This window comes from Gopherus evgoodei, chromosome 4, assembly GCF_007399415.2.
Source record: "Gopherus evgoodei ecotype Sinaloan lineage chromosome 4, rGopEvg1_v1.p, whole genome shotgun sequence".
Taxonomy (NCBI): Eukaryota; Metazoa; Chordata; order Testudines; family Testudinidae; genus Gopherus; species Gopherus evgoodei.
The window spans coordinates 13,246,908-13,268,374 of NC_044325.1; the positions used below are offsets into that span (position 1 = coordinate 13,246,908).

The window sequence follows — 21,467 nt, forward strand, 5'->3', positions numbered from 1 at the left end:
AGAGATTTGAGGAGGGTCAGAGAACCTGTGTAGTTTGCAGGCCTATGATGCCAAACATTATAATAACCCACCTAGAACCAACCAGATGCTGACGTAAAAGCTGAGCATGACCATTAGTTGGGAGCAACTGACTTGGGATGTTCTTTTATGGGTAAAAATATTATTTCAGACACTAAATTAAAAAATGTACCAGCAATCAAGTCTGTACTATGGGATGAAAGAGAAGTTTGCTTATCTGCATGGTAACTTTATTTATTTGTATTCTTATGTTAATTAGGTACACCTATCAATAAACCTCCAGTTCTGGGCTACAAGGATCTTAACCTCTTCAAACTTTTTAGGCTGGTGTATCAACAGGGTGGGTGTGACAATGTAAGTGTCAAATTTTTCGTAAGCAAAAAATCTATTTGTTCTCTTGGAAATTATGTTTACAGTGTCACAGTAAATTTTGTTCTTAATTTTCCTGGTTAACAAATAAAACTTATTTTTCCAGATTGACAGCGGTGCTGTATGGAAGCAAATTTATATGGACCTTGGCATTCCTATTTTGAACTCAGCTGCTTCATACAATGTAAAAACTGCTTATAGAAAGTAAGTTATATATTATTAGATGATTGAATGAATAGTTTTATAAATATGGAAAATCTGAAAAGTGGCATGAACACTTTTTATTTTGATGGCTCAGCAGTTGATATTAGTAGACAAGTTAGTGTTCCACATTCTATTCTTAAAATCTGGCAAAATTAATGTAGCAACATTAGAAGTTTTTGCAAACAAGGGCCAGAGTTCTGCAGTGAGAGTGGTGCTTAGCATCCTCCATCAGGGCCGGCTTTATGACCCGCGAGGCCCTATTGGAATACTCGTCAGTGAGGGGTCTGCTCCAGGTTTTCTGCGGCACCAAAGGAACCCCTCCGCCAAAGACCCCTGGAGCAGGGCCCCCTTAGGCGCAGAACCCTCTTCGGCACAAGGCCCAATTCCAGGGAATTGGGTGAATTGGCTTAAAACCAGCCCTGTCTTCCACTTCCGTGAACTACAAAGGGGAGTAGGTGCTGGGCACCATGTAGGATCTTGCAGTTGCAGTTTCTTAGAACATTGCTTGTTTCAGAGCAGGAAATCTCCATTGTTGGCATGTGGTGTTACTGTTTTGGAATATAGCAATGAAAACTGCTATACAGTCAGTTTGCAACTTATGGTTAACAACATGGACAGACTCTGTCCTCAGATGCACACACATTCTACTTCCATTGAGATTTGTGATAGCTGCATGCAATGGGCTGTGCTTTGCATTTATATGCATTTATATTAAAGTTTCGTACAACGTAGCTAGAAATAAGTATGTTGTAGAAATAATCTTTCAAACATCAGTGCTGAAATTTGTTTATATCTTTATAGATCTGTAGATGATGGCTTTCAGACACACTTACATTGTTAGCTATAGGAGTGGGAGGAGTGGTGGTGACCACTTGAGTTAAGGCTGCATAAGCCTTTTCATTCTAACCCCTGTTGTTCTGTTGTATTTTCATTTTTGATACTTACATCTTCTGGGCTGAAACGTTTCAGGCTCACTTTCTAAGTAGAATGGACTTTTTTTTTCTTCTTTTTTTCTCCTGAAAGGTTGAGTAAATATAGTTCAGTGTTTTGAGTAAAAGGAGAATTTGAGCTCTACATGTGGGAAGCGGGGGGAATGTTTTGCCCAATTCTGAAGAACTTAATTTTTTTTGTTTAAGAAAACAATCAGAACAACTGAGCAATGAGGTTGTGTGATTGGCACCAGTATCAGGAATGGCTTAAGTTAAGGTTACACATGCAACATTAACTCTCACCGTTGTGCATTTGCAGTGCAAAACTTTTTAATGACATGGTTGCATTTTATTTCTCAAATACAATATATCATATGTTTTTTCTAAGCCTTAGATTAATGTGTATTCTGTCTTTTTACAATTGTATATGCCAGACAGCACATTAAAGTAATCATTTGAAAAGCACATAGCAAACTATTGCTGATTAAGAAGAGAAGTGAAAATTTGCAGGCATATATTGCCTACCTAAATTTTGCAGCTAAACTAGCTTAGTGGTTAACTACCTTGTTCTCTGACTTGAACCTAGTGAAAGCCGTGCTTGTTGAATAGCAGGTGACAAAGGGTCTCATCTTACTTGTTAAAGGAAATGAAAATATTCAGATTGTCTTCAATGGGAGTTGAGCAGGGCACTAATTTAAGATGCATATTTTACAGAAAAGTATTTAGCATGCAAAAATTAGGAAAGTTGTGATAGACCATTATGACATTAAAAACGCTCTAACAATATAAGAATGGGAAAAAATATTGCAAGGTGATTCTAAAATTGTAGAAGCAATTGTGTGTTTGACAAACAGTGTAGCATGATGTGCTCTTGACTGTTGTGAATGCTTAAGCAAATGGGACAGAATTAAAACTGTGCACGTGTAATGTTAAACTTAGTCACTCTCATATGACTGCTTAATCATGCTACCTCAAAATCTCTTGGATTGAGGTTTTTATTGTTTGGTTTGGGGCTTGAGGGGGTTGTTGTGTTTTTTTTCTTCAGGAGTTAGTGCTCTTCTCCTGCACTTCTGTGAGCAAGAAAATAAAGAAATTTTTTGCAGTTCCGTGAAATGAAAATCAGATATGCTATGGTAAAAATTTAATGAAACTTTGTTTGCATATATAGATATCTTTATGGTTTTGAAGAGTACTGCCGCTCTGCAAACATTCAGTTCAGGACCATCCATCATAATGAACCAAAAGTGGTAGAAGACATTCAGAAACAAGAAGAACCAATGGAGGAAACTGTAAAAGAGGAACAAGAAATGCTTCCAGCAGAAGTAAAAAATGAAGCAGAAGAAAATGATTCCAGCAGCGAAAGTGAAAAAGAAGAAATAGAATTAAGATCCCCGAGAGTAAGTCTGAATTGAGGGTTTTTTTTATTTATGTGCTAAATAGAACTGGGTGTTCTTAATAGTTCAGTGATACGAGATTTCCCTAGAGGATTGGCTGCACATAGGTATTGCCATACTTGTACAAACACAGGAGCCACATGCTGGACAACACAGGCTTCCATTCACATATCAAGACAATGTTCCACTGTTTACACTGGCTTCCCATTGAATATAGTCCATTTCAAGTTCTCTCTTGATGGTCAGAACCCTCCAGGAGATTGACCAAGCTACCCGAGATCATCTTTAGACAAAGGAAATGCAGTTGATCTAATCTACCTAGGTTTCAGTAATGCATTTGAGAAGATGGGGATAAAGAACTGGTTAAAGGGAAGACTACAATGGATCATCCTGAAAGGTGAACTGTCAGGCTGGAATGTGTTTACTAGTGGAGTTCCTCAGGGATTAGTTTTGGGACCAACCTTATTTAACATTTTTATTACTGACCATGGCACAAAAAGTAGGAATGTTCTAATAAAATTTGCAAATGATACAAAGCTGGGAGGTATTGCCAATATGGAGAAGGACCAGAATATCGTACAAGATGATCTAGATGACCTTGAAAACTGGAGTAATAGAGAAAGGATGAAATTTAATAGTGCAGGATCATAAACTTAGGGACTAACAACAAGCTACAAACTGAGTATGTATCAGTTGGAAGTGATAGAGGAGGAGAAAGACCTGGGTGCATTGGCTGATCACAGGATGACGATGAGCAACCAATGTGATATGACCATGAAAAGGCTAATGCATTCTTAGGATGCATCAGGCGAGGTATTTCCAGTAGAGACAGGGAAGTGTTAGTACCATTCTACGAGGCACAGGTGAAACCTCATCTGGAATACTGTGTGCAGTTTTGGTTTCCCATGTTTAAGAAAGATTTAATTCAAACTGGAACAGGTGCAGAGAGAGGCTACTAGGATATTTGAAGGAATGGAAAACTTACCTTATGAGAGGAGCCTCAAAGAGTTTGGCTTCTTTAGCCTAACCAAAAGAAGGCTGAGGGGAAACATGATTGCTCTCTTTAAAAAAGACATCAGAGGGATAAATACCAGGGAGGGAGAGAAGTTATTTCAGTTAAGCGCCAATGTGGACACAAGAACAAATGGATATAAACTGGCCATCAACAAATTTAGGCTTGGGATTAGACGAAGTTTTCTAACCATTAGAGGACTAAAGTTCTAGAGCAGGCTTTCCAGAATAGTTGGGGCAAAAAAACTAACTGGCTTCAAGACTGAGCTTGATAAGCTTATGGAGGGGATGGTATGATGAGACTGCCTACAATAGCATGTATCTGATCTGCAATTGCTAGCAGCAAATTTCTCCTCCAACGGCTGTGAGTGAGACAGTAGCTGGGGAGGGCTCTGAGTTACTACAGACAATTCTTTCCCAGTTGTCTGTCTGATGGGTCTCGCCCTCATGCTCCAGGTCTAACTGATCGCTATATTTGAGGTCGGGAAAGAATTTTCCCCTGGGTCAGATTGGCTGAGACCCTGGGAAGGTTTCACCTTCCTCAGCAGCGTACGGCACGGGTCACTTGCAAGTTTTAACTAGCGTAAACAGTGGATTCTCTGTAACTTGAAGCTTTTACATCGGGGTAGGCAACCTATGGCACATGTGCCGAAGGCAGCACAGAAGCTGATTTTCAATGGCACTCAAACTGGCCAGGTCCTGGCTAGCGGTCCAGGGGGCTGTGCATTTTAATTTAATTTTAAATGAAGCTTCTTAAGATTTTTTAAACCTTATTTACTTTACATACAACAATAGTTTAGTTTATTTATTATAGACTTATAGAAAGAGGCCTTCTAAAAATGTTAATGTATTACTGGCGTGCAAAACCTTAAATTAGAGTGAATAAATGAAGACTCGGCACACCATTGCCCCTGCTTTATATCATGAAACTATTACCAAGTGGAGCAGCCTTGTGAACATGGGAGAATTTTCACAGGAGCTGGACCTAGGTTATGTAACTTCCTCCTGCAAGAGATAAGAATGAGCAGACACCTCACAGCTTTAAGTACCAAATGTAAACCCCATTTATTTGACCTAGTGTTCTCATGATATCTCTCTTTAAAAAATAAATAAAAATCTTCAGCCTTTCAACTCATTCACATATGCAGAGAAGGGAATGGAGGGATAGTGAGTTTTTTGTTCGATGTCTATTTTTATTTTTTTATTTTGAGTATTGCTTGAATGCTGTGATGATGAGGGCCATGTCAGCAGGTACATAGATACATCAGTGACCCCGTCTAATTTAGTGTTCAATCAAAAGTAGAATATAAGAAAATATTTTAAATAATTTTTTTCCTTCATTAGAACAAGAAATTAACTGTTTGAGTTATCTAGATTTACTGGCTAGAACTCTGGCTAGTTCTATTAAGGAAGTTACTGTGTGTTCATTTATTAAAACTAGCACACTGAAAGGGAAAGAAATGTTACTTCTGACAGTTACCAAAGAACAAAGAATGTTTCCAGTTAAAATATTTAATAATGCACATTTAGTATCTCATCTGCTTGTGATGTAAGCTAGCTTCCATATAACATCAGAAGTTTGTTTCCTATTGAAGCTTTTTGGTAACTAGATCCTGTCAAGATTTTAAATGATTGATAGAAAGGATCTTATTACATGAAAATAAAAATATTGTGAGCATATGCTTACTGGAAATGCTATTTAAAATGTGGTAAATGTATTGAATCAATAGTTTAAAAGACGTGATTTCTACAATAATATATAAATATACAATGTTTAGCTTTAGACAAGCACTGAAAATATGAAAAGATAATACAGACCAATCACCTATGATTATCTCTAACTTGATCACCTTCCAGCATTGCTGCAAAAGCCATTTTTATTGGACAGGGTGTTGGAGGAAGGTTGTGGGTCAGGAGAGAAGAGGGAGTGGAAGGGGTTTTTTTATGCTGTTTTGACTTCTTGGATGGCAAAGTTAACCTGTTAACTCGGCCAACCAGCAGCATTAAATAATATGTAGATAATGTTATCTTTATGTGACTATGTAATACTTACAGGTGGTTGCCATTATGTTGCTATAAATTTAAATATTAGGGCACCTAATGGGTTTTGATTGTTGTTTTGAATAATAAATACATTCTAATAGAAGATATATGTTCTGAGTACAAAAATGTGATGCTACCAAAAAAAGCACCTAGGCTGTTTAATAATAAAACAATAAGCCCATAACAGTTAAGACCCCCTTCCCCAAACTCACCAGCTGTCCCCACTGCTGTTCGTTACCCCTTTGGAAACTCAGCCGTCTTGCAGCATGCTCTGAAGGCAAACAAACCTAGAAAGACAAGGTCAGTGAGGTAATATCTAAGATTGGACAAATTTACACACGGCTTTTCATCAGGCTCAGAACTGAAGTAGAGTTCTGTGTAAGCTCGAAAGCTTCTGTCTCTCACCGATAAAGTTGGTCCAGTAACAGATATTACATCACCCACTTTGTCCCTCTAATATCCTGGGACCGACATGGCTATAACAACACCGCATACAAATCTGCGTCCTGTCAGACCAAGGAGAGCACTTTCCAGAATTGAGGATCCCTCGTGGAAAATGCCTTGTGAGCATCTCTGTTTCTTTTAAACCATGGGACTATCAACTCAAGTAGTTCCACTTGCCACAACTGCCATAATCAGCTAGGGAGGGTGATATTTCATGTGTTCAGGCCTTGTAGATCAAAACAAATTCCTTTAAAATGTACCTGTAAACTAATGAAAAGCTAGCACTCTGATATTGGAATGCCATAATTGTAAACAGAGTGCACACAGTGTTTTAAATTTATAAATATATGATAACTCTCAAATGCAAAACTTCACATTGGCCTCCAATCTGTCTTCTGTACAGGAAAAATAAATATACTTCAGTGCATCCTGTGCACTGCATAACCTCCCCTGCCCTGAACATGACAATGCTTGCTTAACAGATTGCATTTCTGTCTTAGGGACGGAGGAGACTTGCTCGCGATGCAATAACTACTAAAAAAGAAACTGAAGAGGATAAAATGCAGGACAAATTAAAAGACAGCAACAAAGAAAATAAAGATGTAGAGGAAACACTTGAGAATGCAGAGAAGAAAGAAAATGAGACACCACTCGGAAGAAAGAACACACCAAAGCAAAAAGAGAAGAAAATGAAAAAACAAGAGGAATCTGATAAAGAATCTGATGAAGAGGAAGAGAAAAGGCAAGAGAGGTACATATTAACTTACATCTGCTCTTTAAAAGAATGCCTTTGTGGTGGTACAGCGGCACTCTGTATTGCTGAGTACAAGGGAGGTTTAGGATTCCATTTTTGGAGATCAGACATGAATCAAGTCCATGATTTTCTCACCCATGACGCACACCCATCACAATTTGCCCCTCGTGCATCTCCAAGACAGCAGAGGCCTGCTGTACCTGAGGGAGGATTCTTCCCTGGAGATGGCAGGTAGCATTTCCGCTGTTATCTTTCTCCAAGGGTTTGGTCAGAAAGGGCAGCATTCCAATTTTGGGGGCCATACAGGAGTTTATCTTGAGAATGCTTCCCAGGAGGTGTATTGAATCAGTGCATCCCTAGATGTTCTAGCTCTGTTCTCATCCCAGCCCCACTTCTGGGCTGCTTTAGCCAAGAGTGTCACGACCCCCCTCAGTTGCACACAATATTCACTGCTGTGCTGCTTCTCTGGATGGACTTCTGTCACTGCAGGCTAGGGGGACCAGATGAAAGGAAGAAAACATTAGGACACGTGGGGGCGGGGGGAACCTGAGTGCTGCTGGCGGAGCAAAATATTGGGACAAGTTGTGGGACAAACACCTAAATGTTGGGACGGTCCCGATTTTGTCGGGACGTCTGGTCACCCTACTGCGGGCTTGGATTATATTGGTATTTGTGCACAGTAGTAAACGCAAGCACCAGCTAGGATTGGCTAGGTGTTATGCAACCATGTAGTGCTAGATGGTTTCCCACACTCTGTCTTGTCTATTTATGTTGTATGATTTGGGGTAGAAAGTGGATGTAACGTACAAGCGAAGTGGCTAATGATGGTTGCCAAATGTCTGACTTGCACTTTTTCCATTTTTATTTAAATGTATTTAGAGGGCAGGAAGGGATGAATTAATAAGAGCAAAGAAGAAAAAGAAGAGGAAGGGGGACTAAAAATGAAAAGGAGAGATGGATTGAAGAGACAGGGAAGGAGAGAGGGCAACATGGAGGGCAAGGAGAGAATGGCGGGCAACAGAACAGTGTGGAAGAATGAGGAGATGTTGGAGTAACGAGCTGAGTGGTAGAAAATAGCAGCCATAGTGCAAACTGAGAGGCAGAATTGGTTTAAATCACTGCTGTCCAGGGGTTGTGAAAACAGGCTAGGCCTCTCTCTTCCTACCCTGCTAGTTCTGACTACCCCCTTGCTCCATTCAGGGATTGGTTCTGCTCCTTGTGACATCATTCTTCCTCTTTTCTAGCTCATGTGCCTGGGGAAGGGGAGGAGCGCACTTGGGGCACAAGCTGAGAGTGATGAATCAAACCTGATGACTTTTTGTTTGATGCAACTAGAGAATGTGTTAGCTGCATCATCTCCATATCATCTCCATATCGTTTCCATATGGGGAGAGATTAATAAGACTGGGACTTTTCAGCTTGGAAAAGAGATGACTGTGGGTGGAGAAAATAAGGAAGGAAGTATTTCTTCACACAATGCACTATCAGCCTGTAGAACTCTTTGCCAGAGGATGTTGTTAAGGCTTAGACTATATAACAGGGTTCAAAAAAGAACTAGATAAGTTCTTGGAGGATAGGTCAATGGCTATTAACCAGGATTGGCAGGGATGGTGTCAATAGTCTGTTTGCCAGAAGCTGGGAATGAGTGACAGGGGATGGTCACTGTTCTCTTCATTCCCTCTGAAGCACCTGGCATTGGCCACTGTTGGAAGACAGGATACTGGGCTAAATGGACCCTTGGTCTGACCCAATGTGGCTATTCTGATGTTCTCGTTTTGATGCACTTGTGGAAAAAACAGTGACTTCAAAGAAGTCTGCGCCTTCAGTCAAAAGAAAGATCTTGTAGAATAACGCAGCAAGCAAAAATTCCATTCAAACATAGATACAGCGTGGGTGTACAGTAGGTTGCTTAGGTGTATTACATATATCTACAGTCTCTTGGTCATCTTTCTTGTAAGTACTTGATGCCTTGGCCATCGTCTTTCCTTTTAGTGTAAACTGTTATTGATGCAAGATAGGTTATAGTCAGAGATGAACTAACATTTATCTTTTGTAAAAAGCAAGTTGTGCTTTTTCTATCTATTTTGTCTGCTTGTGGTTCCTTATAGTTCTAGGTTTTGCTTCTATTCCAAATAATTTGTTTAAAAGGCCATGTAAGTATGTAGATCAGATGAGACACTGGTTATTGAAAAGACATTTTTCAGGCACCTAGTCCTTATGGATCTTTCCTCAAGTTAAATGGTAGATAAAAATTCTTAGCCTCTTTTTTTTAATTATATCACTGTTAAAGGCATTTATTGTAACCTTGTGTTCACCACTGTTTGCTTCAGTGGAACTGATTAGATAGCCACAAAAGGGCCATTACATTGGCAGTGCAAACGTCTCCTATAACTTGAAAGAAAATTGTGGAAGGTGGAAAAATTTAAAATAACACATCAGAAGCAAATACTAAGAATTAAAGTTACTGTTGCCTTGCTCAGCACCTTCCGTTTCACGGAGCTTCAAAACAGTGAGTTAATGTAATGTATTTTCTCCACCTTCTTTCTGTGATCTCCATATTTTTCAGAGGATAAACGTTGAAGTTTTGAGATAGTTATGCACATAATAAATCAAGTTAAAATGTGATTTGTGAATAAATCCAATGCATCATTTTTAACACTTCTGAATTATGCAAAACAGAGTGGAGGTGTCTGACTTGAATAAGCTATGACCAGCCCCCTTTTTTTATCCATTGCACTTCATGAAGCAAGGAACTCCCTACTGGAAACTTTTTATCTTCTCCTTCCTCTGATTAGAAACTATGCTTTGGAAATGTTAGGTCTGATTGTAATTAAATAATCAGTGGGCATTATAAATATACCTTGCCTACAGGGAGGAAGTTGAAAACAAAGGAGAATCAGAAGGGGAGGAAGATGAGGAGGACTCAGAGCCCTGTCTAACGGGAACCAAAGTGAAAGTAAAATATGGACGTGGAAAAACTCAGAAAATTTATGAAGCCAGTATTAAGAGCACAGAAATTGATGATGGAGAGGTTTTATATTTAGTACATTACTATGGCTGGAATGTAAGGTAAGAAGGAGAAATTACTGGTTAACTTTATTTTAGTTTACTAAAATAATTGTTGTATTCAGAGACTTTTTTGCTTTTTAAGAGAAAATGTCATTGAAGGGGGAAGAGTAATGGGTCTCTTGGCCGTGCAGTGAATTAGTATTGCACAATAGGGTCAGATCCTGCTAAAACTTTTTCATGTGCCTGCCCTCACTCACATATGAGTAATCCTACTGAAGCCAATGGAATTATGCATGTGTGTAAGTGTTTGCAGGAATTTGGTCCATCTCTACATAAAACTGAGTAGTACTGTTATATTAAATTGGAGTTCTTGTGGGAATAAATCCAATGCCTGGTAATAATTGTCACCAGGATCAGATCTTTGGCGAATATAATGAGCTTTGAAAGTGACGTTTAAATTACTCTTGCCTTTTAAAGAAAGTGGTGGTGTGCTTTCAGATGTCACCCTGAGTATTAGAAACGATATTGCGTTTAGTAGTAGGGTAGCGTATACAGTTATTGGTTTATTAAACTCTGAAATTTCAGCAACAAAAAATATGCTGAAAGTTGAACACCGGCTATAATTAAAGAAGATCTGTGTTTTAAGAAATTCATGGTGGGAGTGAGTGGGGAAAGCTGAACTGTAAGGAGGTGCAGAGAAAATTCCACTGAACGCTTATGTTGTATTGCAAAAGAGTGCATTCCTTATATTGAATACCTGTTGTGTAATGGCATTTCTTTGTTTTTATAAACAATGCGACTGTGCTAATGCCACGAAACTCAAATATATTTTAAAATGTATTTTCCTTGTACATTAAAATTTGAGACTTGCCACCTCATTGAATTCCTGAGAAATCTAAACAGACTTTCTTGAATGACATTGACATCGCGTAGCTTTGAAATAAACCTTTTTTCCAAACTTCTGTTCATATCCCCTCGTTTATATTATTAGTAATAATAATAATGCAGGAGAGTTTCAAAGGCACAAATGGCAGATAAGCACATAACTGCATTTATGCCTTTGATAGTCTCCCCTAATGCTTAGTGTCTTTTGCCAGACAATTTGAAAACTCTTTAAAAACACAGGTAAGTATGATTATTTTATAACAGTGTTATAGATGGGGAAACTGAGGCGTGGAGAGATTAAAACTGAATTTTCTAAGGTCACATGAAGTTGATGGAAGAGTCTGTAATTGACCCCAGGTCACCTGACTTCCAGTGCTTTGCTGGCAGGAGACCAGGAAGGTGTGCACCTTCAGATTTCCTCAGGATCTTAGGAAGGTAATTGCAATAAAACATAGCATTAAATATGTTGTTTTAAAACATCAGATACTTGATATGTTGCTAAAAGGGGGTTGGGGATCTATTTTGAATTGTTATTAAGGTCTTTGCAATTCAGCTTTGAACCATCAAATTACAATAAAACGATTTTTAACGGGAGTAGTAACAGTGTGCTGTGTTTTGCCTTTATAGATACGATGAATGGGTGAAAGCTGATCGGATTATCTGGCCTTTGGACAAAGGAGGACCAAAGAGAAAACAAAAGAAAAAAGCAAAAGTAATATTTGTAGATCAGTAAACTTCTTGTAATAATTTGTAAGAGCTTAATGGATCTCTCTGCTCCTAAGAATAAGAGTTTATTTAGCTATTCACTCCCTAGCCCCTCCCCTTAATGTGTAGCCCAAAAAGGGTGACGTTTTGACTATATAAGCAGTGATGTACGTTCATAGAATGCCCTATTTTGTGTCTTCAGAGTAAAGAAGACCAGGAAAAGGATGAAAAGAAGGATGAGGAGAAACAGAAATCAAAACGTGGCCGCCCCCCTCTGAAATCTACTCTTCTGTCAAACATGTCTTGCAGTTTATCCAAAACACCTAATAGTGAAGGTAAATCTGGAGCCAGAAGTACACGGAGCAATATGTCAGATTGCTTGTCATTACCAAATGGAACAGAAGGTTCACATGACTGTATCAGGTGTGACACTTAGGGTGCTCATACATAGGAGAAATGTATGTAAATACTAATAATGTAACCCCACACGTTAGTATGAAACATTTAATAAACATATTTTTATTGTAAGTCAACAGTTTTGAAGTCCTGTGCATTCAGTCAGTCAGTTTAGTAGCTATATAACAAATTCTATTTTATATAAATTAATTAGTTTTGATTTTGATTTTTAGGAACACCTCGCAGGCAGACGAGACGTAGCTCAGGAATGTTTGATTCTGATAGAGGATCAAACGGTGAGTGATCTCTGTCCTGTGTTTTTGATTTTCATTCTTTTTTGAAAAAGTGATTAAAACCCCCTTTTTTCCCTGCAAATTTTAATGCTGTTGAAAGAACTAAATTGACACCAGTGGAGGGGAAAAAAATTCTCTTCGCTCCCCAAGCAGTTAGGGAAGGGGCAGCTAACCCATGTTCTCACATCAGTCTGTTTCAATCCTAATCCAGAAATAAAATTGTGGCCATTACTATGGTCACTCAATCTTCTAATCTCACAGCTCATGCATCCATCAGGGATGTTAGTTAAGTACAAATGGTGACAGTGTTGTTTGATGATAAGAACCCTTGTCTAGTAGGAACTAAATTGAAGCCACTAACTCATTTCATATAGGTCTCTGCACAACTATCAGGCACCATAGTATTACTTGCTATCTATATGGCTTCTGATTGAAACCACTGATTTAGCAATGAAATGGCTGTAACCCCATTATCAGTCTTCTGAGCCATCCATTCCTTTTTGAGGTGAGGTTACTGGGAAGATTCAAGCTATAAGGAGACTTGTAAAACTATCCTGTCCTCCTGAACTATGATTTATGTGTGGCTTTTTGATTTCTAACAACCCCCCGCCCCCACCAAAAAAAAAAAAGTGAACACAAAAAAAAGTTTACACTAGTGCTACCATACTTTCATAAAGATCTAAAGTAACACTCAGAAAAACTGTAGCAAAAATAGGTTGAATAATGCAACACATTTTGGATTTTTTTTTCTTCCATAAAGTGATTTTGGACGCTATATCTGTGTAGGTTATTGAATAGTATCTGCATAGCTAATATAAAAAAATTGTGCTTTAACAGTGACCTGATGTGTTGTTTTTTTTAATCTTATTTTCTGGCAGATTCTGGTTCATCTGACAGCGAAGCTGATGAGACTTCTGAAAAGAGTATGAATGAAGAATTTTCTGCAGAAATTTCAGATATGGAAAAAAATGAAAAACTAATTGATGAGAAACCTGCTGAAGAAAACCCAAAGATCCCACATGTATTGATGAAAGAAAATGACAGGACTCAAGTGCAGCCTCTAGAAACTTTGAAACTGGAAGTTGAAGAAAGTGAACAAATAGTTCAGATTTTTGGAAACAAAGCTGAACAAGTGGAAGAAATTAAAAAAGAGACTGAAAAATCACCTAAGGGGAAGGGAAGAAGGAGCAGGACAAGAGACCCCTCTTTAGAGAATGTAAAGGTTTTGCCAGAAAGCCAGGAAGAGGGAACAAATGAAACCCTCATAGAATCTGAAAGATCAGAAATTTCTTCCTTAGACAGTAAAGAGTTGTCCACCACTACTGAAAACGAAACAGACCCTTGTTCAAAAGATAAGAAGCTTTTGAAAAGGAAAACGTTGGAACAGACATCGCCGGAGAAAAAGGTACGACGAGAGTGTGAGATGGAAGTGCCAAATATTGTGTCTGAGAGGACCAATGAATGTATTGGAATGGAGGAATGTAAAGACTTTCGTGATGCAGTGTCACTCAGAACTGAAAATGAGGAAATGCCGTCTTTAGTAGCAGAGTCAGATCAACATGTTCAAGAGCTGACGAATGAAAATTTTGAATGTACATCTGAGGAAAATGAGCATGTTCCATTAAAAGATGAGGATGACACTATGCCTCAGATTGGACCTGAAACTCTACTTTGCCATGAAGTGGATTTGGATGACTTTGATGAAAAGGAAAAGAGCAGTAGTGAGGATGCAGTAACAGAAAAGCCAGACCCCAACACTTTGACCTCAAATCCATCTGCCTTAACCCCTGCAGTCCAGCCTAACTTCTCTGTGGCCTCGCCCCTTGCTCTCAGTCAGGATGAATCTCGCAGTATAAAAAGTGAAAGCGATGTAACGATTGAAGTGGACAGCGTGGCAGAAGAATCTCAAGAAGGTCTCTGTGAAAGCGAGTCTGCTAATGGATTTGAAGCCAGTACCACTTCAAGCAATTGTAGTATAGCAGTACAAGACAGAGATAATGGAGAGAAGGGTATGTGTTTCCCATGTGAAAAGCCAATCTCTATTTTGACAATTCCTGAAACCATTGTAAATCTTGTATTGCTTTGCTAAGGACTGTTGGCTCAAAAGTGGCATTTGGCTTCTTCTAATACTAGTTTTCAGTTCAATCTATTTGTTTTAAAAGGGGTATATTGAAGGCAGAAATATTTGAGGCATGTTTTTTCTTTTCCTTCAGGTCAAAAAAGGCCAAGCGATGGCAATAGTGGGACACTGGCAAAGAAACAAAAGCGTACTCCAAAGCGATCAAGTGCTGTAGCCAAAAATGAAAAGAATGGAACAGGTACATTTGGAAGTGAATGTTTGTGCTGTATCACAGCAAGTGTGTAGTAATCCATCCTTTTGATATTTATCACCATTGTACGTTTGTAGGGGTTTCCTTGCCAGGGCCTTTAATTAGTGTTGACTGGACCACTAACTATGTATCTAGTAGTATCTGGCAGTCTCATGACAATCTCATCACTGTTATCGTCATCATTTTCATTAGCAACTATCTTTACAAGGCTGCTGTATGTGAGAAGATACCAATTATTTTACAGTTATCCTGGTTATATGTGTTCAGCTCAATTATCATTTTGTCCCTATGCTTGCTGAATAGAAGCACCTCCTTGAAAAGTCATGTCTAAGTGCTTCTAAGGCAAGAAAGATACATTAATTGTAACTTACAAGAAAAAATACATAGAGTGAAATGAGGAAAGTACAACACCTTTTAGAGACAGGACTTTTATGTGCAGTTGACATGATCAGATATGTAACCTTTTTAAATCAGCTGCAGAAAGTCTGGATTTAGTCTTATAAGTAATGATGACCTTAGATAGCTAATGGATTTGAATCAAATAGGTCAATAGAGTCAATGCCGACAATGGCATTGTTAAGATTTATGTCACATATTTTGGGTTCCCACAATAACTGCGACAAATATTGTTCATAGGCTGTTAAATGATGCCTAATATGTGCAGAATGAAGATTTTGGTCGGAACTGTAACTTAAAATTTCGTAAGACTTGTATATTTGAAATGTGAACCTTTATTTTGGCACTATTGTAAGACGTTTTAAATTGTTTTTGTTTTCACAAAATAAATCTAACTATGCACTGAAGTACAAGATCACACTGCATGTCTATGTAAATATGGTACAGTAGAACCTCAGTTATGAACAACCTCCATTCCTGAGATGTTCCTAACTCTGAAATGTTCGTAACTGAAAAAATGTTCTGATTATTTTTTTCAAAAGTTTACAACTGAAGATTGATTTTAATAAGCTTTGAAATTTTACTATGAAGTAGAAAAATGCTGCTTTTAACTGTCTTATTTAAATGAAACAAGCACAGAAACAGTTTCCTTACTTTGTCATATCTTCTTTTTAAACATTCTTTTTGTTGTTTTAGTAGTTTACATTTAACACAGTATTGTACTGTATTGGCGTTTTTTGTCTGTGCTGCATGATTGTGTACTTCCAGTTCCAAATGACGTGTGTAGTTGACTGATCAGTTCGTAACTCTGGTGTTTGTAACTCTGAGGTTCTTCTGTATCAGAGATGCATACTCTACAGAAATGATCATACATTGTTCACATCTATAGGTAATTAGTGCATTTGCACTCTGAAAAATGACTCTAGGGCCTTGTCTACTCTGAAATAACTAAATGTGTTTTTAAGTCACACCTGCTTTTTTGACAGCAAACACACTTATTTTGGAATAAAATGTCTGTATTATTTTTGTAGGTAAAAAATATACTTTGGCACGGGCTGACTCAGCCCCTAACTGCTCCTTCCATTGGAGTTAGAGCGAGCACAGGCACACCTGAAGAATCAGCTCGTCATAATGTACCTAACAAACTTAGAAAATTTTAAATGGGTTTGTCAGTAATCTGAAACAATTTGGAATCCACAAAGGGAGCAGGGTCTTTTGATTAAGGAAACACAATTTTACTGTTCACTTTTCTGACCGTAACCACAGTTTATGTAACCTAGATTGTAGGGTTAGAAGAATACCAAAATTATAGGTCTGTCTTCTAATCAAAATTAATTTGTGTTATTACAGGACAAAGCAGTGATAGTGAAGATCTTCCTGTCATGGACAGTTCAAGTAAATGTACTCCAGTAAAACACATAAATGTGTCCAAACCACAGAAGCTTGCGCGATCCCCTGCAAGAGTAATTTCCCCGCACATCAAAGATGGAGAAAAGGATAAACATAGAGAGAAACATCACCACAGTGCTCCCCCTAGAGTGTATAAGTGGAGTTTCCAACTCAGTAAGAATTTTTTAAAGTGTGTTAAATATTTAAATCAGAGTTCAAAATTATTAGTACAGTATCCAGAACTATGTTCAGTTCCAAAAAGGCACTTGGCATGAATGCTCATTATCATTGTAAAGCCAGGTTTATTGGTGTAATGTATTTATTTCTGTGCTTCACTTTCACACTATAAAAGTCCTTTTAAAAATGGTATTATTTAAATTATCATTATACTTCCCCCCCACCACCACTTAATTTCCAGCATACGTTTAGCAGTTTATTACTTCAAGAATATTTAGACTGTGAAACTAGTATTTTATATAATTTGAAAATATCTGGAATCTGAGTTCTCAGATGGCATAATCCAGGCATTCATCTCTAATTCTAGAATTTACTGGATTATTGACTGCAAAAATTCAGGTTGGGATTGAAGAATTGAGTTAGAAGAGCAAGATGACTAACAAAATTATTGTGTAGGGGGAGGATGGAGGAGTTCTTTTGTTTTTTGTTTTTAAATTCCAAGATAAGGTAACCTAAAACTCTGGGGGTCTGAGACAAATATTTTAGAACCGGTAATTTTTTCCCCACAACCGTTAGTGGAGGACTAATGATCATGTAAATATAGTATAATATATAAGTATGTCATAGCTGTCTGTTCTTCTTCGAGTGATTGCTCATGTGCATTCCACAGTAGGTGTGCGTACTCACCGTGTGCACTGGTACCAGACGTTTTCCCTTAGCAGTACTCATATGGGAACACCTGTAGTGACCCCTGAAGTGGCGCCGCAATGGCATGGTATAAGGGGTGTTGTGCGCTCTCACCACCCTCAGTTCCTTCTTGCTGCCAGTGAAGGTGCTTCGGAACTGCTCTGCTCCAGCTCTGCTGTAGCTTTCCCTCTTTGGACTTTGTCAGTGATCCGCACGTGGACTTTTTCTGCTCATGTGCATTCCACAATGGGAAATCCATCTCAGTGACTGCTGCAAAATTTGCAGATCCTTCAAACCTTGGATCAGGAAGGAGCTGGACATACAGTTCCAAGCCATTTTGATGGAGTTGGCCTTAACCCCGACACCGCTTCACCACTCGAGTCGGCACTGTAGCATCAGTGTGTGGTGATGCATCAGTGCCCTCCACCAGTCAGCACCGCTCTCCATCCATGGGACAGTCTATAAAGGCAAAGAAAAGGTCTTCTCCACCAAGGCACCAGAGCAAGGCTTGGGGAGAGACTAGACTCACATTGGGCAGTTCTCGGTCCCCATCACCTTTGACTCAAGTCAAGTGGAGTAGCCTGGCCCACTCCAAGCCAACTTCCCCAGATGCCAGTGGCCACCTTTGGGTGCCCTCCACACCGGAGGCTCTGCGAGCGGGTCGAGACATCTCTACCAGTACTGGCCGCACTGCTGTCAACTGCTCCCCGGTCCAGAGGCAAGCTGTTGCTCAGACCTCTGCAGTTACTGCCTGGACGGTACCATTCATGGTCGAGGGAAGGTTCATGATGCGTTTTCTGCACAGCTATCGCCCTGTGTGCAGTGCGCGCCGGTCTCTGTCAACCCCCACCAGGATGTGGGTGCTGAGCAGCAGGGTTTCCAGGCACCACTCCGCCTCAGAGGAATGTAGACCTCATGATGAGAGCATGCCCCACCAAGACCGGGACAGACGGCACCGGAGATGGTTATCTCCGAGAAGCTACCATAGCCCCTTGCAGTATGGATGTTGATGCCGCTCCCGCTCTTTGTCCTGTTCGAGGTACCCGCCATGGTACCGCTCCTGCAGCCCCAGGCATCGATCGCCAGCACCCCACCATCGCAGATCCATCTGTTGGAGCTGGTCACAGAACAGCCGCCATAGATGGTACGCCCACTCCACCACAGCAGGATCACAGTCTCATGTTCAGCACCACTCCCGATGCCATCACTCATCCCTGTCCCTGGATAGCGGTTGATCGTATGCCACCCAGCCCCCCTTCAAAGTCGACAGTTGGGCCAGGCGAGTCAGGCAGAACAGTCTGCTCCAACGGTGCCACAGCTTGTGCAGCGTCATGGTACCTGTGGGCCCCGATGCAGCCCCTGGTGGTGGCTTGCTCGGTGGCCAGAGCCTCGGAAGGACCATCGACCTCCCTCTCTCAGCCTTCCAGGAAAGGGTCAGCTGAGCTCTCGTCCCTGGTCCCGCACTCAGAAGGGGACCAAGTGGTAGAACCTGTGGCACCAGTGGGGGCGCAGAGCACCACACCACCATTTTCATCCTCCTCCCATGAGGCAATCATGGCCTCTCCTCTTCCAAACCCACAGGAGGACACGAAAGCCCACCAGGAACTGTTGAAAAGAGTGGCATCAAGCCTTAAGCTACAAGCTGAGGAGGTGGAGTAACCCTCGGACTCCCTTTTCAATGTCCTCTCAGCTTTGGCACTGGGCAGGGTGGCTCTCCCACTCCATGAAGGGGTGGCAAAGATCTCAAACGCCCTGTGGCAAACCCTGGCCTCCTTGCCCCCCATCTCTAAGAGGGTAGAATGGAAGTATTTTGTGCCCGCCAAGGGGCACGAATAAATGTATACTCACCCCGCCCCCAACTCTCTAGTGTAGTGTAGGCGGTCAACCATGGGGAGTGTCAAGGTCAGCCCACTCCTACTCCTAAAAGTAAGGACTTGAGGAGACTAGATCTATTTTGGTAGAAAGATTTACTCGTTCTCAAGCTTCCAATGAGGATGGCAAGCTACCAAGCCCTGCTAAGCAGATATGACTTCAGTTTGTGGGGCTCAGTGCCCAAATTTGCGGACTCCCTCCAGGAGCGTGATAAAAAGGAGTTTGTCTCTGGTGGAGGAGTGTATGGCTGCCGCCAGGGCAGCCCTTCAGGCAGTCCTGGACACTGCAGATGCGGCTGCATGGTCTATGTCCTCCGTGGTGTCCATGAAGAGAGCATCAGGGCTCTGCTGTCTGGATTGTCCAATGAGGCACAGAACTCCTTGCAGAACCTTGCGTTAAATGGCAAAGCCCTGTTTGCAGAACAAACTGGCGTGAAGTTACGTGGTCTGAAGGACTCCCACACAACATTAAAGACTCTTGGCCTCTGTGTCCCAGCCCCGGCCAGGACCAAGTTCAAACCACAGCAGACTCCCAGTCAGGCCACCCACTCCAGATACGAGCCCCCTTATAAAAAATCAAGGGACTACTAAAAAGCGCCCGCAAAGGCAATCCCAGCCTGCGCCCCAGTCTGAGCCCTTTAAGGGAAAGCAGGCAGGTAAGCGCCAGTTTTGATGGGATGCCCAGGGACAACTTACCAGTTTTTGTACCAGGGATGCACCCGATCTTCTCTTCTCCAACCACCTATGTATTTTCCTCCCGGAGTGGTCATGGCTGACCTCAGATTGATGGGTCCTCAACACAGTCTCCCGGGGCTATATCCTCCAGTTTCTTTCTACTCCACCCACCCTTCCTCCTCGTCCCTCTTCAGGGACCCTTCTCACGAGAGCTTACTCAGGCAGGAGATGAGACGGCTTCTTTGCTTTGGTGGAGGTGGTGCTGGCGGAGTTCAGGTACAAGGGGTACTACTCCCACTATTTCCTTATCCTGAAGGCCAAAGGAGGGCTCAGGCCCATCCTGGATCTGCAAGGCCTGAACCAGTACATGGTAAAGCTCAAGTTTTGCATGGTCTCTCCGGCCTCCATCATTCCTTCCCTGGATCCCGGAGACTGGTACGCCGCCCTCGATCTGCAGGATGCGTACTTCCACATTCATATTTTCGGGGGCCACAGGCATTTCCTCTGTTTCACGGTAGGGCAGGAATACTACTAGTTCACCGTCCTCCCGTTTGGTCTATCGACGGCTCCCAGAGTCTTCACAAAGTGTATGTCTGTGTTAGCTGTCTGCCTCAGGTGTCAGGAGGGTCCAGATCTTCCCTACCTCAACGACTGGCTGATCAAGGGCAGCTCCAGGTCACAGGTACAGGATCACGTAACACTCCTCTTGTCCACATGCACCACACTGAGGCTGCTGGTAAACAACACCAAGTCCACATTGGTACCGGTGCAAAGCATAGAGTTCATTGGGGCGATTCTGGATGTGACGTCGGCCAGAGCCTCCCTCCCACCGCACAGATTCTAAACCCTAAGGGAGCTTATCAGCATGATCATGAGGTTCCCTGTGACGATCACCAGAGCGTGCCTCCAACTCCTAGGTCATATGTTGGCGTGCATGTACGTGGTTCATGACACCAGGCTCAGGATGCGGCCCCTTCAGCTCTGTTTGGCCTCAGTATTCTCCCAGTCCAGAGACAGGATGGACAAAGTAGAACCTGTGTTAGCCTCTCTACGTTGGTGGTCCTCCCCAGGGAACATGCTCTGTTCAGGGACCGGTCCCTGACAGTGGAGTTGGTGTCCGACGTGTCGGACCTGGGATGGAAAGCCCATGTGGAAAACCTCCAGACCCAAGATCTGTGGTCCGCACAGGACCTAGCCCTGCACATAAATGTCAAGGAGCTCAGGGCAGGCCGTCTAGCCTGCATGGTCTTTTGCTCATGCTTAGCGGGCAGAGTGGTCAGGGTTCTTGCGGACAACATGGTCTCGATGATCTACATCAACAGGCAAGGTGGGGTCTGCTCCTCAGCCCTCTGCCAGGAAGCCCTTAGGCTGTGGGACTTCTGCATAGCCCACGATATTTCCTTGGAAGCCCACCACTTACCAGGCGTCCAAAACTCTTGGGCGGATTGGCTGAGCCGAGACTTCTCCTCTTTGCTCGAATGGTCGCTG

At 41.3% G+C, this 21,467-nt stretch overlaps 1 protein-coding gene across 8 annotated transcripts in view; it reads left to right on the top strand.

Annotated features, from left to right (window-relative positions):
* Positions 1–21,467, top strand: part of ARID4A (AT-rich interaction domain 4A) — a 64,618-nt gene that overhangs the window by 38,420 nt on the left and 4,731 nt on the right. For 6 of the 8 annotated variants that reach the window (XM_030558469.1, XM_030558463.1, XM_030558466.1 and 3 more), the window contains 11 exons: positions 278–372; positions 494–591; positions 2,689–2,917; positions 6,913–7,163; positions 10,038–10,235; positions 11,688–11,772; positions 11,968–12,169; positions 12,395–12,457; positions 13,333–14,463; positions 14,668–14,772; positions 16,531–16,743. In XM_030558469.1, the coding sequence (XP_030414329.1) occupies positions 278–372; positions 494–591; positions 2,689–2,917; positions 6,913–7,163; positions 10,038–10,235; positions 11,688–11,772; positions 11,968–12,169; positions 12,395–12,457; positions 13,333–14,463; positions 14,668–14,772; positions 16,531–16,743 (2,670 nt within the window). The remainder of the gene's footprint in view (positions 1–277; positions 373–493; positions 592–2,688; positions 2,918–6,912; positions 7,164–10,037; positions 10,236–11,687; positions 11,773–11,967; positions 12,170–12,394; positions 12,458–13,332; positions 14,464–14,667; positions 14,773–16,530; positions 16,744–21,467) is intronic. The other 2 variants (XM_030558470.1, XM_030558471.1) reach the window with 2 other exon arrangements.